This window comes from Emydura macquarii, unplaced genomic scaffold (assembly GCF_026122565.2).
Source record: "Emydura macquarii macquarii isolate MOO-44397 ecotype Brisbane River unplaced genomic scaffold, CSIRO-AGI_Emac_v2 contig_1043, whole genome shotgun sequence".
Lineage (NCBI taxonomy): Eukaryota > Metazoa > Chordata > Testudines > Chelidae > Emydura > Emydura macquarii.
In genome coordinates this window covers 574,808-591,475 of record NW_027131180.1, presented here as the reverse complement: position 1 = coordinate 591,475, position 16,668 = coordinate 574,808, and the positions used below count along the sequence as shown (strand labels likewise).

General features: G+C 42.4%; 2 protein-coding genes across 7 annotated transcripts in view; both read left to right on the top strand.

Moving 5' to 3' along the window:
* BCLAF3 (BCLAF1 and THRAP3 family member 3) overlaps nucleotides 1-5,908 on the top strand; it is a 61,897-nt gene extending 55,989 nt beyond the window's left edge. For all 3 annotated transcript variants that reach the window (XR_010919119.1, XM_067545012.1, XM_067545011.1), the window contains one exon: nucleotides 574-5,908. Coding sequence is in view for 2 of the 3 variants with exons in the window: in XM_067545012.1 (XP_067401113.1) it covers nucleotides 574-597 (24 nt within the window). In the remaining variant the exon portion in view is untranslated. The remainder of the gene's footprint in view (nucleotides 1-573) is intronic.
* Nucleotides 5,909-10,535: 4,627 nt separating this feature from the next.
* The window catches only part of SH3KBP1 (SH3 domain containing kinase binding protein 1), a 333,778-nt gene continuing 327,645 nt past the window's right edge, over nucleotides 10,536-16,668 (top strand). For 3 of the 4 annotated variants that reach the window (XR_010919120.1, XM_067545017.1, XM_067545015.1), the window contains exon 1: nucleotides 10,536-11,353. Coding sequence is in view for 2 of the 4 variants with exons in the window: in XM_067545017.1 (XP_067401118.1) it covers nucleotides 11,350-11,353 (4 nt within the window). In the remaining 2 variants the exon portion in view is untranslated. The remainder of the gene's footprint in view (nucleotides 11,354-16,668) is intronic. The other variant, XM_067545016.1, reaches the window with a different exon arrangement.

Here is a 16,668-nt window from a genome sequence, read left to right as displayed (position 1 = left end):
TAATGTACTAGTATATTTTCTGGTCCCAAGTCTGACAGTTTAACTAAGTGTGTGTGTGTGTGTGTGTGTGTGTGTGTGTGTGTGTGTGTGTGTGTGTGTGTGTGTGTGTGTGTGTGTGTGTGTATATAGAGTTTTTTTGACTAAAATTTTCAAACTTGGATAAGTGCTTAAAGTTAGACACTTAAGTAAATGCCCTATTTTTCAGAGATGCTGAGCTTCTGCTGACTTAAGCTAGAAATGTTGGTACATATTGTCTGATTTACTTCAGCCTTGCAAAATTTACATGAAAATTTACCAGTTCAGGCACAGTTTACTTACTCACTCTTTGCTATGATGTTAAATGACTAAAAAAAACCTACAGTATTATCTGTTTAAAACATTTTGTCCTTGGCAAGTAAAATTTTGCAAAGCAGATTACTTATTCTTTATTTGATCAGCAGTGTGACTGCTTTAGTAAGAAGCCTTGTCTGTTATTAAATACCATGAAGTGAAAACTAAAATAATAAAAATATGATCCACTAGAGGTTTTTCACATTGTTGTGACCTTGAAGTAACAACTTTTTCTCTTAATAGGGACAGTCGGGCACAGAAACCTGAACTATGATCCTGAAGTTGAGACATACAAAAATAACACAGCAAGGGAGCATCAGTTTGTTTTTGACAACTTTGTCAGGAATTAAAATGGGAAAAAGGAACTAACACTGTAACTGTCTCGATAAAATAACTATTTTTCAGTAGTGGAATGCTGCAGAACTTTTTTACGGTTTTAATAATTGCTTTTAAATTACAATATTCAATTGAAAAGTTGTAGTATGGTACCTTTAGTTCCTTTTGCAAACAAGTCTCAAAAGAATCATTGAAGGGAGTCTTATTTATTGAATACTTTTTCTCTAAGCATGATTTTATGAATAGAACTTGAGTTGTTATACACAGAGATTTATATGTTGAAAAGTTTATTGCTTACATAATAAAAAAGAAGGAAAAAAAGTGCCTGAATTGTTCAGTGGAGCATAGTAGCTCAGGACTCTCCAAACAATGACTTCTTAGGTTGTGCAATAGAATTTACAGTTTTTTTTCATTTCCCTTGAACAAATGTTTGTATTTCATTTTTGCTTTATATTTAGTTGGGTTTTTGACGTTATATACAAAAAAAATTGTAAATAAATTGTTAGAAAAATTGTAACAATTTCCAACATTTGCTAAAAATGTGTAATGATGGGTAGGTATGTAATATATTACATAGCAGTAGTTTATAACTGCACTGAGACGCTTGGGTTAGTTAGACGAGTGGTTCTCAACGTTTCCAGACTAATGTAACCTTTCAGGAGTCAAGCCCAAGCCCCGCCACCCAAGGCTGAGGCCTGAGCCCCAACCGCCCAGGGATCAGGCATGTGACTTAGGTTCGTGGTGCCCTGGGCAATTGCCCTGCTTGCATCCCCTGATGCCAGCCCTGCACTTGTGACCCCCTTAAGCCCATCCTGTAACCCCCATCCCCAAGTTGGGAAATACTGATCTAGATGAGTTGATGTACCCCCTGGAAGACCTTTGCATATCCCCAGGGTACATGTACCCTTGGTTGAGAACCACTGAGTTAGAGGACTGGTTGACCTGTATGCAGAAATATTCTGGCTCATCACTTTTTTCCATATATCATTTCTTGATTAAGCAACACATTCTTATCTTTTGCTACAAGCAACTTAGTAACTTCCGTGATTCTAAAAATGGGCTTAAAGTTATGTAAAAAATTAGGTAAGAGGATTTTTTAAAACCACATTCTCTAACAAAGCTATCTATAACTGAAACTGTTTGTTTAAGGCAAACAGCTTGTAGTTTTTTATTAAAATCCCACTCATTCTCCATAGTTTACCATCCCTCTATATTGTTATGCTATATGCAAAAATCAAGCAGGCTGATATATATAATATAATGCTCAGGCCTAATACAATATTGTGTTCATTTCCCATTTATAGTTTGAGCCTTAATATAGATATGATAGCGTTGTTTGTTTTAAAAACTTGTTTCAAACTTCTTATTACAAGTACACTAAAGGTATATAAACAAGTAACTTTTCCAGGAAAACTTTCTAATTCATTTTAAGAAGAAAGTTATTGTCACCCAATATTGTGCGTTTTAGTAATCTCCATGATAGTAGCCATAAAAGTACATTAGCATCTTATTTATGGAATGTATTCAGAAAGCTGGCATATTGAAAAGGATGTGACAATACAAAGGAAAACACTCAACTTTTGGGAAAATCAAGCTATAAACTATACATACTGCATGATTTTTTCAGAGTACCTTCAATAATAGGAGTATTTGACTTATTGAGATGTCTAAACCATGGTCCAAGGGACTATAAAATGTTAATACACTGAAATCTGCCTAAAAACTTTGACATACACTTTGGTACACAGTTTAGTCCTCAGGTAGGATAATATGCAGTATTCATTAGTATAACTGTGATTCAACAACAGATAGGCACAGGTCGTCTTCTGTGAATGTTTCCAAAAGCTAAGTGTAGGATTTAGGTAATAATGTACATACACTTCTCCTTTGTTCAAAAATTAAACTAATTTTTCAGGAACTTATGGTGTGCATAAGCCAAACAGAAAGTTGAGTCAGAAGGAAGGTTTTCCTTTTCAAATCAATACAGCTAACTTTTTACAAATAACTGCAAATATATTAAACATTGGGCTGCATAAAGTGACCCTGTCCAAACTTAGGCCCAGTTTGAGCTCAAACTGTCCTACTGGCATGCTGCTTCAGAATGAGGAAACATACCTTTAAACAAACATACACATAACAGAATGTAAACTGTTGAAGCTGCATTGCATTATGGGGCAATACAGTGTTGTAGTTTCTGAAACATTTTCATTAATGTTTTCACGGAAATCCTGCAGAAGAATTATATTTTGAGCAAGTAGGAAAAAATGATTACTTGAGTCAACTCCATATCTGATATGGGAATCTTATACTGTTGTGTGGGAGTATACAATACTGGTGTAGTCAGACATCCAACTTACAGTTCATGCAAAAATTCCAGCATTACAAGTATAAATTACTTCCTCAACTTATTAGTATGTTTTGCTGATTCTACCTGTGATACTGGGTAGCTTTAATTTTGTTTTGTACTTCAGTTTTACTTCAGTCTTACTTCAGTCATAGCTTGTTCTGTGCACAGTTTTAAAAGACCATTGATGGTAACACACTGCAAATGGTACATATTTTAGGATGTAGTCATTGTAACTTTATAAACTTTTCTAGGCAATGGGTGTCCAGCACTATTCCTTCAGTCGTATTTTTATTTGCTTTGGCATGCTTTTCTTAAGAGCCCACCACTTGCGCAAATTGTTTACTAATAACTGTCCAATGCTAATTCAAGATTCCTCTACTGCATTAATTTAATAAATTTGGTGTATAGTTATTTTAGTTTACAGGAATTTACTTGAATTTTTTAAATTTAAATATTTTAAAAACAGCCTGACTTACTACTACATGCTGTTGACCAGTATGGTATCTACATTGAAAAGCATCTGCTATCCTGCTAATTGGGGGAGTGTTGCAGAAATGACTCCCTTCACGTTGTGGAAAGATTTCATTACATATTGTGTGACAGCATATCTCTATACACAAATAAACACATGCACACAATTGGCTCACTTAGCACTACAAACTTAACTGATTTCTGTGTCAGAGGGATACTATACAGTGACCTACTTGCTGAGAATAATAAGATTGAAATACCAGAAATAGAGGAAGGTGAAGTTAGTGAGAGTTATAACAAAAGTGAGATCATACAATTATTCTGTGCCTTTTTGTAATGTACTGCATTAAGGAAAATAGCCTCTGCTCTACAAAAACAAAATGTCATTCTCAAAGTCAATTTGATGAAAATGTGGACAGGAGACAGTTGTGGGTTATAATAGCCACTTCATTTCACTATGCAAGTAATTCTCAGCCTCCATATTGTAGCTTAATTAAAAGGAGGCATAGGTATGTCCTTTTGTTGGCAAGGCCAATTGACACTACTATTGTGAAGTGCTAGCTGTTGGATATGTAATTGTCTGACAGCCATTCTTTTTAGGTTTCTTATCTAAATTTGTGTAGATCTTTATTGTTAAATTGTTTTCAATCATCTCAAAATGACTGTACTAGAATTATGCTTGTCATATTGCCAATAGGAGATTTTTATAAACTGAAGTGTTTAAATTATTCTTCACCACTATCCAAAATGCAATGGTTTAATATGATCAAAGTTTCATTTTTAAGTTTGTAAGTGCTTTGGCATATACATTTCTGAGCAATTTAAATAATCTGACATTGCATGGCTAGAACCCTAATTTTATTTTTGGGACCTTTTGTTTTGATGGTCAGACTCCTAAAGTTAAGAAAATTGTGGGAGTTACTGGAAAACTAGAGAGCTAACACACTAGTAGAGCTCTGCCTTACCCTGTTCTATTTGCTTAATGTTTAACAACTTTTTCAAAATTCAACAGTTTACCTTATGTAAAGGACTTGGTTATACCTGTATCCATGTTTAGAGACAAGAAGACTACCTCAATCCAGATGACTGATTTCTTCGAAGACTCAGCTGAAGGTCCAGTTTGGACACTAATTGGCTATACCTATATAGGATACCTATATCCTCTCTACGATGGCCTATGGATGAAACAAACATTCATCTTCCTGTATCCGAAGCTTAGAGTTGCACAGATAATCAAAAGGTTGAAGGTCTTTGTGAAACTGGATAGAAAAGGAAGGCTTTTCAAAACTGGCTTTTCAGTCCTTGGAGAAATGTATCTCCATCTTGACTCAGACATGGTGGACAGCGTGAGAGAAGCTTTGGTGAGATGATTAAGATACTGGTGCTAAGTGATGAGGAGGACTTGAAAAATACACTTGAGTTTTCAGGATTTATCTCAGAGGACAGACACAGCACGCAATCCTTACTAAACTTCACTTTACTTGATGGAAGAATCTGCTTTTCCAAGGCCCTTAGAAACAGGATACGCACCTTGCCTCTGTGTAAACTGCTACTAAGTGCCACCCTTGCTAAGTTTTCTATGTTTCTTGGTTAAAGGAAAAAATCTTAGAATTTTTACACCTCTCCCTACAACAAAAATCTGCAAAAACTTAGTGCCTACATATGTGCACAGATCTCTTGCCTATGACATGATTTTATTCCACTGCTGCAGGATATGGAGATTCTTGGTGCTTTCGCCTTTCTGCAAAGATAAAAGTACCATAAATATAATTTTAAAAAGAGCAACTGCAAGAACTATGATTGCTTACCTACAGCCCTCTAATTCCTCATTAGACTTCTAGGAGTCAATTAAATGTTGATCACTGTTCTATTTCAGTTTTGGCTAAGAGAAATTTTCAATGATGAGTTGACATAACCCACTCTCATAACAAAGCTTTTAGCCTGTTTTTTCAGTAAATATTTAGGAATATGATTTAGCGCAGCCTTGTGCCTCCCTACTTTCTTCATTGCTTTTTTCCCCCTACACTATACTAGTCACTCTGAATTTTGTCTGAGTCATTTAAATCTCTCACATTGTCTTGAAATGTTGATGTAATATTCTGTAAATAATTTAGTTGCTAATCTTAGTTTGTGACTGATTTTTTTCACGACTGTTTTTATTCTAGTTAATGGTGTTGGAGGAAGGGTCCTCCCAGTGAGTTGCTGTTTAAGTAAACAGTCCTTGGAACAACAAAAGCTTCTTTTCTTTGTTTAGACATTATCAACACTTTTCCATCTAGAAGGGATGTGGATAGCTGTCCATTGTTAAGCAATATATTTAAAGTAGATCCCATCTATACTGCAATTCCTCTCCATTAAAAAGCCTTTTAAAATATGGGTTGTTTTTTTTTTTAAGTTTAACCTGTTTGTTTCTGCTGGTGTGGATGGGACATAATATATATTTTTTAAAATCTTCACTGTTAGAAGTAAAACTTTCTAAAGTGTGACAGTCTCCTGTTTCACTTAGGGACTTTTGAAGATGTTACCCTATGTTTAATAGTTTCCTGATCACGAACATATATATTGACATTCAAGTATGCTTTTTTGACTATGTACAGGTACTACATTAATATAGATATTGTTCCTACAAACTAAATAGATGTCTTAACAATTTTAACTTTTAGAGTTGCAAACTCTTAATTCTTTGTTTTAGCAGCAGGAATTGATATCTTGTGTAGTTCTGAAGTAGTTTTCTTTAGAAAAAATTCTGCTAGATTTTCTGTAAAAATGTAGTCCATAAAAATATTTGTGTACTATGTTGCTTTTTTCCCCTCAAGGCTTCATCCATTGCTCCTTTGTAAATGTAAAGCTTTAATCTAGTTCTAATTTTGGGTACATTTCCTTTCTGGCTAAGAGAAGCAATATTACCACTATCCCTTTCCTATTTCTTGTCTTTACAGTGCCCCAAAATATTGTCTAATTCTTAAAATGACAGTGTTTGAATACTATGATGATGGATACAATAGAAAACTCTAGGACAGGTTCTAAATAGATCACTTATTCCATTCAGAAGATGTAGCTGTATCTTTTTTTTTCCAAATCCTGGTTATTAATACACCACATATGGGAAAGGCATGCATTTGCTGTGTGTATGCTAGTGTACATAAATCACTTTACAGTTTTTAAAACCATGATTTTTAACAAAGTGAAAAGTAGTGTAATAATTGACCTTAGAATCGAGGAATGAGGCTGAAGGATAGAATATTTTCAATTGCAATCAAAAAGCCACTACCTTTCTTTTTTTACTTGTCTTCTATTTCTATAGCATTTTTAGGTTTAACAGAGTCAGATCTAATATTTCTGATCACATCTAAATTCAAATTTGCAGTGTTCTAATTTCTAAAATTTAAGTGATCACCTTGAGAAAAGTGAGTGGTCTGCACTCCAATATTCTAACAATGATGTGTGTTTGTTTTTTGTGACACCGTCCTTTTACATGATATTTAAATATAAAAAAGCAACACTGTCCAGATTTTAGCCCCTGAAAGGCCCTTAAGAGGCACAGCTATTTTCTCTTTTGAAGCTCTCTGGTCAAAAATTACATGTTTGCCTTTTTTCTAACCAGTTGCCTAGAAAGTACGTTCTTTCCCTAAAATTGCAAGGATCCAAATTGATATTTGAGAATCATAATCCTTTATTCATGATCCCCATTTAGCTCTTATTTATCATTCCTGAAATGGAACAGTGAAGCAAAGCTTAGGATCTGGAATAGACCTTTTTAGTGATATGTTTAGTGTAATAGAGACAAATAGTTTACTTCCATTCCTCAGAGCCAATTTTAGATTTAAAAGTTGTCTGGAATGTTAAATGCCTAAGTGATTTAGGAGCACAAGTCCCCTAAAAATCACTAAGAACAATTATGTGCTTTTGAAAATTGCATCCTACATGTTTGTTTTTGTTTCCTGAGAAATATCAGTCAGATCCTTTTAATCTAAAATATGTAACCACATCCTGTACATCAGAGAAATTGTGTACATTAACAAATCCTTACGTTTTCTAAGCAAATGCTGTAGTAGTGAAGATTAATTTTCTTCCTCAAACACTTTTTCTAAACATATTCAATAATAAATTAGAGATCAGAATAATATTTATTAAGCGTGTATTCGTTCCTCTGGCAAACTAAAGAGCGTATAAAGCTATTTTAGGATATTACGGTACCATCTTGAGACCTTAACCAGATCAAGTCCCTGTTGTAGTAGGCAGTACATTAACATACAACCAATGATGTTCCTGGCCACCAAGCTTATAGAAACACGAGTTTTTTCACTTTCCAGAATGGGAGCATATTGCTACCCTGCTTTAATCTTTGGGAAACTGGCCAGTCCAAATATAGTAATTATTTTAGAGTGATTTCTTTAGAGACGAACAGAAGTTGCTAGTGTGCTGTGGCAGAAGTCAAGAGGTTTTCTGCTTCTGAGAGCCTGGTTGGAAATTGTACATAGGAGTAAGCCTCTTGATGAAAACTGGAAGACACTGTGGCATTTATCTCCCTGCCAGCCCTGATCCATCGCTGTAGAAACTGCTAAAGAAATGCTCCTCTTTCTAGTAAATCAGGTATACCACTTACTCCAGTATGCCTTAAATTTCTTAGAACCACAACCCTATAATTAGCATCCTACAATGGAATCATCCTCATTATCAAAACTATTTCCATCAATTCTAAATGTAGGTTGGCACATATACTTATGATCTTTGACTCTTCTTAAACTGAGACTGATGGGTTGTAGCAGAATAGACAATTCTTGAAATTGTCATGCTGGGAAATTACTTCTATGCTTTCTGATAATCCCAGATTGCAGAGATGTGATGAATTTAGTACATGAGACATCAGAAGTAAATTGGATCTTGTGCAGACTTTGTATGGTTGCAGGTTAAGTAGTCAGGCTGTGATGTGTTAGAGAACCCTCCACTCCCTGGCTGCGGAAGAATGGCTACAAAAATTTTTCCAGTGCCATTGCCTGGGGGAAAAAGTTAAACAATAGCATACATTTCACAGTTGGCATGTCTACTCTGTTTTTGATGGAACTGTTAATGAACAAGTTGGCTTGATTCTTCTTTTCAGTGAAAGCTGACTGAACGAGAGAGACTCTTCTTACCTTACATTTCTATTCTGTGCCTACTGAGTTGGATTTGTTTTACTATTTTCCTTAGATATGTCTAATAAAAACAAACCCCATTGAACATAAGACATTCTGTGCAATGTTTTCTTTCTCTGACGTAAATTACATTTTTCCCTAAAAAAGGAAAATTGCAATACTTTAGACTTAACTGTGTTCCTTTTATAGTTTAAACTGGTTCAGTTTAAACTGCTTGACCATATGGAGTCACTCTGCTACAACCATTGCTTTACAGTTGAAGCAAAGCAAGTTCTCATGATATAACTAAAAAAATGAACTAGGTATTTATAAAGCACACTGTGTGCATGACACCTATAGCCAAAATCATGCCCCTTGCCCTGTAGAGTTTACAGTGTGAGAGTTCATTGTCTAAAATAAAACACTTCATTCAAGTCCTACTTTCAAAAATACAGATTCTGATGGTCAAATAAACAATTGCATCAAAGCATTTTTTCTACTCTGATTGATAGGCAATTCAAACTCCAATGAGGAGTTCTTACAATTTCTGCTTTTGCTGTACCTGACAGCTATTTGTCAAACAGGAAATAATATGCATCCCATGTTAAATCAATATCACTTTGCCTGCTTGCATTTTTCTATCTTCACAGCTAAATTAATGTTAGGGAGAGTTAAAGAAATAGTCTATGGCAGCCTTAGGCAGTTAAAGCTGCTCAGTAGTGCAAATATCTCTTTAGATTGTATTCCCTACATCTTATCTTTTTAAGTTGATTATGTAGTTAATATTTTTCCTCTTGGAGTCTGCTTCAGTTGATATGTAATAGTTCTTCCAAAGACCCTTAAACCTACATACACTCCAACCTCAGAAAAATACTAGTTATAAAATAGGTAGGGAAGCAGAGACAGGCCAGATGGCATCTTTCTGTCCAAACATGTTACTGGTCTTGAAATAGCATAATGAATAATTTTGATACTGTTTCATTGTGTCAATGTCACAAGTGTTCACTGTCTTCAAATGCAGACTTCAAATCCTTATACAATGGTTGAAAAGTAGGATCAATTACATGAAATAAAGAAATTTAAAATTTTAAAAAAATTATCTGTACTCTCCCTATCTGTTACAGCAGCTTTGATGCCCTGTCTTCTCTCTGTCTGTCTCTTTTTTCTATAGCAACAAGATGGGTAAGGGAATATCTTTTATTGAACCAATTTCTGTTGGTGAGAGACAAGCTTTTGAGCTCTGCAGAGTCCTTCAGGTCTTTTTTTCATGCTACCTTACACCACGTGGAATAGCTTTCCTGAGCTGGTTTGTACAGCCTCTCTCATCCAGATCTATAGAAGAACTGCTTCTCGTTGGTTACTGAGACTAGAGAGTGCACAGACCCTTTATGTTTAAACAACCCCTGAACCTTATAGGGCTACAAAATAATAGAACCTCTCAAAAGAGACTTCGAAAGTACTCACTCATCGCAGCAACTCTAGTAATGATACAGCAAGACACACCCTAGCGAACCACCTGTACAGCTGGGTTTACCCTGAAATGTAGAAGTGGTAAGTGGGTTTCATTACAAACAAAACTCAGAGCAGGCGTTATCAAAACATTTGCTGGGGCTGGAGGAGCTGGGCTGCTCCAGCTGCCCTCATTGCTCCACCCCGTACCGGTGGAAGTGAGGTTTCAGTTGAACTTGCATTTGGGGGAGGAGTTTGAACTTCACGTGCCTGAAATTATGGTGGGGGGAGGGGAGTGGACCCTCTTCTACCCAGGAGGTTGTGCATTTTGTTGATGGCCCACTCTGTTTTCGCTGCCGGAAGTTAAAGCCCTACCCACGTCCTCCCCCAACTCAGTCAATGGCTGTAATGCGAGGGGATGGATGGTGTGAGCCTTGATTTTTTAACAACAGACTAGCTCAAGCTCTGCTGCTGCTCCTCCTCCCCCCCCCCCCGTTCCACAGCTGCCTCCTCCTTTCCTCCCCAAATGTCCCTACCGGGAGGAGGAGCATCCTTCCCTGGGCAGACCCCGGCTGGGAGCTGAGCTCATGTCCCCACCCCTGCCTTACTAAGGTCCCTACCAGCCTCCTTCCTTCCTTTCTCCGCTGCTGCTGCTGCTGCGGGGCCGCGGGCGGTGCGGGTGCAGCCGGGCGGTGCGTTCTCGCGACACTTCCCGCCGTGGAGCGGAGCCGGGCGGGAGCCGCTGACTGACTGCGGCGGCGGCGGCAGCAGCAGCGTTCAGCTTAGCGCGGCGGTGGCGGCGCCGCCTGGGCAGCCCGAGCAGCTCCTCGGCTTCAGGCTCGCGCTGCTGCCTGCACACGCCGCGGGCGCCAACCCGAACCCGAGAGGGGGAGAAGGCGCCGCCCAGGAGCAGCAACCCCCCGCCCCGCGGCGCCGAGTGAGCCTCCAGCCCGAGCCTGGCTCTGGCTGCCCCCAGCGGCGGCAGCGGCACAGGGGGGGGACCCCAGGTGATTTGCGGAAGCTGCGTCTTCCCCCCAGCCTACCCGATTCTCACCGTCCCGCTTCTGCAGTTTCTGGTGCCGATGAGAGCAGCGGAGCCGCTCGCGGGAAGCAGCCCAACGCAGCCCGGCTGCAGCGGGCGCTGAGAGAGCAGGCGGGCGGGCGACTGCCTCAGCCAGCCGCAGCCTCCGCGGCGCCTCCCCGGGACCCGCGGCTTCACCTCGCTCCCGTCCGCGCGGCTGGTCCGGGCGCCTCAAACTTTCCGCCTCTCTCCGCTGCCGGGCAGAGGCCGGCTCTACACCCATGGGTGAGTGCGAGCCGGGGGCGGCCGCCGCGCCGCGCCGCGCGGGGTGCAGAAGGGCCGGGCTGGCAGCTCGTGAGGCGGGCTCGGGGGGTGTCCTCTTTATGCCGGAGCCGGCCTGCGGGGGGTTGGGCGGTGCGGGGCAGCAGCGGGGGCGGCTCGGGGGTGGCTGCTGTCGGAGACTCCCACGGGGCTGGAGGCTCTCCGCCTTCCCCCGGGCGCCGCCTGCCTCTCGCCCTTTGCATTCCGCTTCGCTTGGGCTCGGCAGAGCGAGAGGCCGGCGCGTGGCGGTGCAGCCCCGCTGCCGGGACGGGGGGAGCGGGGAAGAGATGGCTGGGAGCGCCTGCCCCTTGGCGCGGCTGGCCGGGCATTGCCGGCGCGGCTGATTGACACCTTCGCCGTTTCTCCTCTACATCCGCCGGCCGGGGTTAGCCCACCGGCGGCTGGCTCCCGCTGCGGCGGCAGGCAAGGGGGGGTGACAGGCCGCCTCGGGCGGCTGAGGTGTGAAGCGGCGCAGGCTGAGGCGCGCTGGCTGCACTTTTCGTGCCTATCGGGGAGGGGAGGGGTCGCCTGCCGCCTGCTCCTTTGCGAGGCAGGAAAGCGGACGGGCCTGCTCGAGGATTCACACGTCCCGGCCACGGGGGCCGCACGGGCTGGAGACGCTGCCTTCGCTGCCCTACGTTGCACCCCCGTGGAGCCGAGCACCGTTAACCACCAGCGCTGTGCTGCAGCCCGCCGCAGCCTCTCCCTTCCTCCCTCCGCAGCCTGCCTCGCTAATAAACCCTCAGAGCAGCTCAGGCTGGCGGGGCCCGGCTGTCGTGGACTTTGGGGAGAGGCTGCGCCTGGCTTGCGAGTCCCTAGTGCATCATCCAGCCGGGCGCACGCTCCCCGGGAAGGGTACAGGCGCACGGTGGGTTGGCCCGGGGTGGGCTCAGTACCTGGCTAGCGAGGAGCGCGGCAGCTGGTGGAAGGCGAGAGACCTCTCCATGCTGCTTGGTTTTAAGTGTTGGGAAGAGCCCCGGAGGGGGGTTTGCTCAGAGGCTGCCCCCCTGTTGTGCCCGTAGAGCCAGAGGGGTGAATTGTCCTATTATGCTGCTGAGCGTGGAGCCGAAGAGAGGCGGGGGTGACAGCACTGCTAGGCTCTGGCTGGCTTGGAGACAAACACATTGGCCATAGCCTGCTCGCTCTTACGCAGGGCCAGATGCTGTTGCATCCATCCCATATGTTTAGCACGCTGTGTCTGAGAGAGTGTCTCTCTCTCACACACACACGCTTATAGATGGGGAAGGAATAAGTGAAATAAAGCAACAAAAGAGAACCCATGCTATGGTCTTTTACACAGACCTCGGGTATACGCACAAACTCTTGCGTGTGTGGTTGGGCTGGGATCAGTGGCTTTAAGTACTTGGGGAAGTGGCTCAGTATGTTTTAAAAGCTAGCTATTAAGTTGTTTTCTCTTCTACTGCCACCCCATTTTGTGTACAATAAAGGCAAAAAGCAGACAGGCTGGTGTCAACTGTAGTTCTGTTTTTTGAGGTGACTGTATCATGTCAATTACAGTCAATGGATTTAATTGCTTACATGTGCAGGGATACCCCAAATTTCAATCTGTGGTGATTTTTGGCAATTTGTTTGAGAATCAACAATGTGTTACTGCTGCCTGACATGTCAGGGATATTTATGAAAATATACATAACTATTGTAATGCAGAAAGATACACAAAAAATTAAGCATCAGCTTTTCGCTATTGAACTTCATTTAGTCCTGCAGGCCAAGGTGAAGTGTGTTCAGTCACTGGAACATACTCAGTTGCATTGATCTGAGCTCAATTGCTGGTTGACAGTAGGCCAACATCTCAGAACGCCTCGCTTAATTGGGTGCATTTTAGAACATAGTTTCTCAACCTGTGGTATGCATAGCCCTGGGGGTACACGAGACACAGGCAGGGAGTACCTGGGGAAAAACAGAATGAAGGAGACATGGGCAGCAGCTGCCGATTTCTGGGGAAGCCGGGCAGCAGTTGCCGACTTCCCACTTGGTCCCAGCTTCCAGCTGGGAGGTGTGTGGGAGGCCCCAGATTCTGGGGAAGGCAGGTGGCAACCCCAGCTTCCTTCCCAGTCATAGCTCCCAGCTGGGAGGCAGGCGGCAGCCACTGGCTTTTGGGGAAAGCACGCAGCAGCCACCCGCTTCCTGCCAGATCCCAGCTTCAAGCTGGGAGGCGGGCAGGCAGCTCCCCGCTTCCCACTGGGTCCCAGCTCCCAGGTGGGAGCCCGGTGGCAGCCTCCTGCATCTTGTGAGCTGGGCTTGCAGCTGGGTGGCAGCCTCCCGCGCCCCAGCTCCGAGCCAAGGGACAGCCTCCCACGCCCTGGCTTGAAGATGGGCAGCAGCCGCCTGCCCACATGTGTGGGTCCCAGTTGGCGCGAAAGTCTCCTCTGCCCCAGCTCAGATTGGGTGGCAGTCACCCACCTCCTGGGTGGGCAGCCGGGTGGCAGCCACCTACAACTTGCCCAGGTGGCAGCCCCCCTCCCTGGCTCAAAGCCCCGGTGCCCAGAAAACCTGTCAATTTCACTGCTCTATGACAGCCCCAGCTTTTACCAGTTACCCTCTTTTCCTGTCTCTCTCTCTCTCGCCCTCCTTTCCCTGTCTCTTTCTCACCCCTTCCTCCTCTCAAATCTATGGCAAAAAATTTGGCACGGTGCTTTATATTCCCCAGCATTGGCATGCCGCTCAAAACCTCTTAGCTTTGGCCAACATTACCTCTAGCCCAGGTACATACTTGAGTTGTGCACCCCTGGTGTAAAGGTGGTAACCCTACATCTGTCATATCACGGCCTTATATACTCAGCCCTTCTTCCAACATATGGCTCACATTAGTCTGTAAATATAAAATCCTGTGGAAAATTGAGTGTTGGGGTACTTATTAAATTTTTCAGAAGTTAGGGGGTACTTGCTTCTTAAAAGGTTGAGAAACACTGTTTTAGAAGACAATGTAGGATTCAGAGAGCGTTAATCTCCATTTCTGTGTTCAGCAGAAAAGGGTTGCACTCCCCAGTCTCCAATATGACTTTAATATGGTGCTGGAATTGAGGTGTTTTTTTTTTTTTTTTTGAGTGAATAAACAGCATTGTTTCTTGAGTGTGATGTCCATAGCTGTGATGTAACAAATGAACTTGGACATAAATATGTAACAAGTTAAGCACAATTTTTTTTTATTAGATGACTGTAATCAAATCCCAGGCTTCAGGGATTCAGCTAGCCATCTGCAGGGACCAGGGAGGATTTGAATCCTTTTCCCCCATCTAAAATTGATTAGATGTGTTCTTCTGAAGCAGTGGTTCTCAACTTGCAGCCCAGTCAGCGCACAGCTGTGGCACGTGTCTTCCTCAGGGCCATACAGGTAGTATATATATTGTGTGGGATGCAGCTCACATAACACAGAGAGTGCTGCATGTATGGCCCACAATGATAAATAGGTTGAGAACCACTGCTCTGAAGCATTAGAGATTGGGCAGGGAGGGAGCTGGGGCACCCCATGGGGTGGATCAGTACTCTGAGGAGACGCAGATAATCCTGTTATTGATGCCTGGCGGATGCATCTTGCTCACATGCTCAGGGTCTTACTGACTGCCGGATTTGGGAATGGGAAGAAATTTTTCTCTAGGTCAGATTGGCAGAGACCGCAAGGGTTTTTGTTTTTTTTTTTTGCCTTTTTTTGCATTATGGAGTGTGGCTTGCCTGCTGGGATCATCTGGGCATATCTTGCCTAATCAGTCTGCTGCCAATGGGAAGGCCTCAGCATTGGTGACACTTTGGTCTCTCCTGTTCTTTGCTTGTGACATGCATTTTTCAGTCTTTTGAGGACTGAGGTACTATAGGTTGAATCAGGTCTTTCGGCTGTCGGGCCAGCGTAGAGTGACATGACACCTTATGGCTTTGTCTCAGATATGAAAGACACTTGAAACATACCTTTTGACAAGTGCCTAAGTAAAACATTGGGGTCTAAGCAAGAGTGACAGAAGAGTCCTGTGGCAGTTAACTTTTATCTTAACAGAGACATGGCAAAGAATAAAGTACACTGAAAAACTGAATAAGAACAGAAAGAAAATAAAGGTTTCCTAAAAGGGTTTCCTAAGAGTTTAAGGCCAGAAGGGACCATCAGATCATCTAGTCTGGTCTCCTGTATCACAGGCCATTACATTTCACCCTGATACCCCTATATTGAGCTCAAAGACTTGATAGAGGTCTATAAAATCATGAATAACGTGGAAAAATTGAATAGGGAAGTGAAATGGATAAAATTCATGGTGGATAGGTCCATGAATTGCTCCAAGCATAGGGTTGCATCCCTGACCATCTTGGCTAATAGCCTTTGATGGACCTATCCACCATGAATTGTATCCATTTCTATTTTGAACCTAGTTATGCTTTTGGCCTTGACAGCATCCTCTAGCAATGAGTTCCATAGGCAACTTGTGCATTGTGTGAAAGTATCTACTTCCTCTTGTTTTGTATTAAACCTGCTGTCTAGTAATTTCATCAGATGATCCCTGCTTTTTGCATTGTGGAAGTGAGTAAATAACACTTTCCTATTCAATTTTTTCATATCATTCATGATTTTACAGACCTCTGTCATATCTCGGCTTAGTCATCTCTTTTCTAAACGGAACAGCCCCTATTTTTTTAGTCTCTCCTACGGAAGCCATTCCATTCCCTTGATCATCTTTGTTGTCTTCCTCTGAACCTTTTACAGTTCCACAATATCTAATCTCTCCTATTCCCTCCCTTTGGCAACAGGTTATCTCATCTGCTAGGTGCTTGGACCTATATTATGACCAATCCCGGGGTGCTAAGCATCGTGGAATTGGGATATGCCATGCAGTTTCTCCATCTCTTTTTAGGGATCAAGCTCATGAGACTGTTCTCATTCAAGAAGTCCAGCTCCTTTTACAATTGGAGGAAACAAAAGAGGTTCCTTCTTCACACTGGGAAAAGGGATTTTATTCCCAATGTTTTCTCATTCCAAAACCTAAGGGAGGCCTCAGATCTGTTCTTGATCTGCAAAACCCAAGTGCATAAAAAATAAAACCTTTTTTTGCATAGTTACCCTAGCCTCTATTATCCTGTCCCTCAATCCAGTTGATTGGTACATTGTCCTTGACTTGAAGGATACTTATGTCAATGTGTCCATTCACCGGAGCCATGGGAAGTTTTTAAGTTTTGTTGTGACAAATGTACATTACCAATTCACAGTCCTCCCATTTGGTCTCTTTTCAGCTCCTCAGATCTTTACAAAGTGCATGGCGCAGTGGTAGCAGCACATC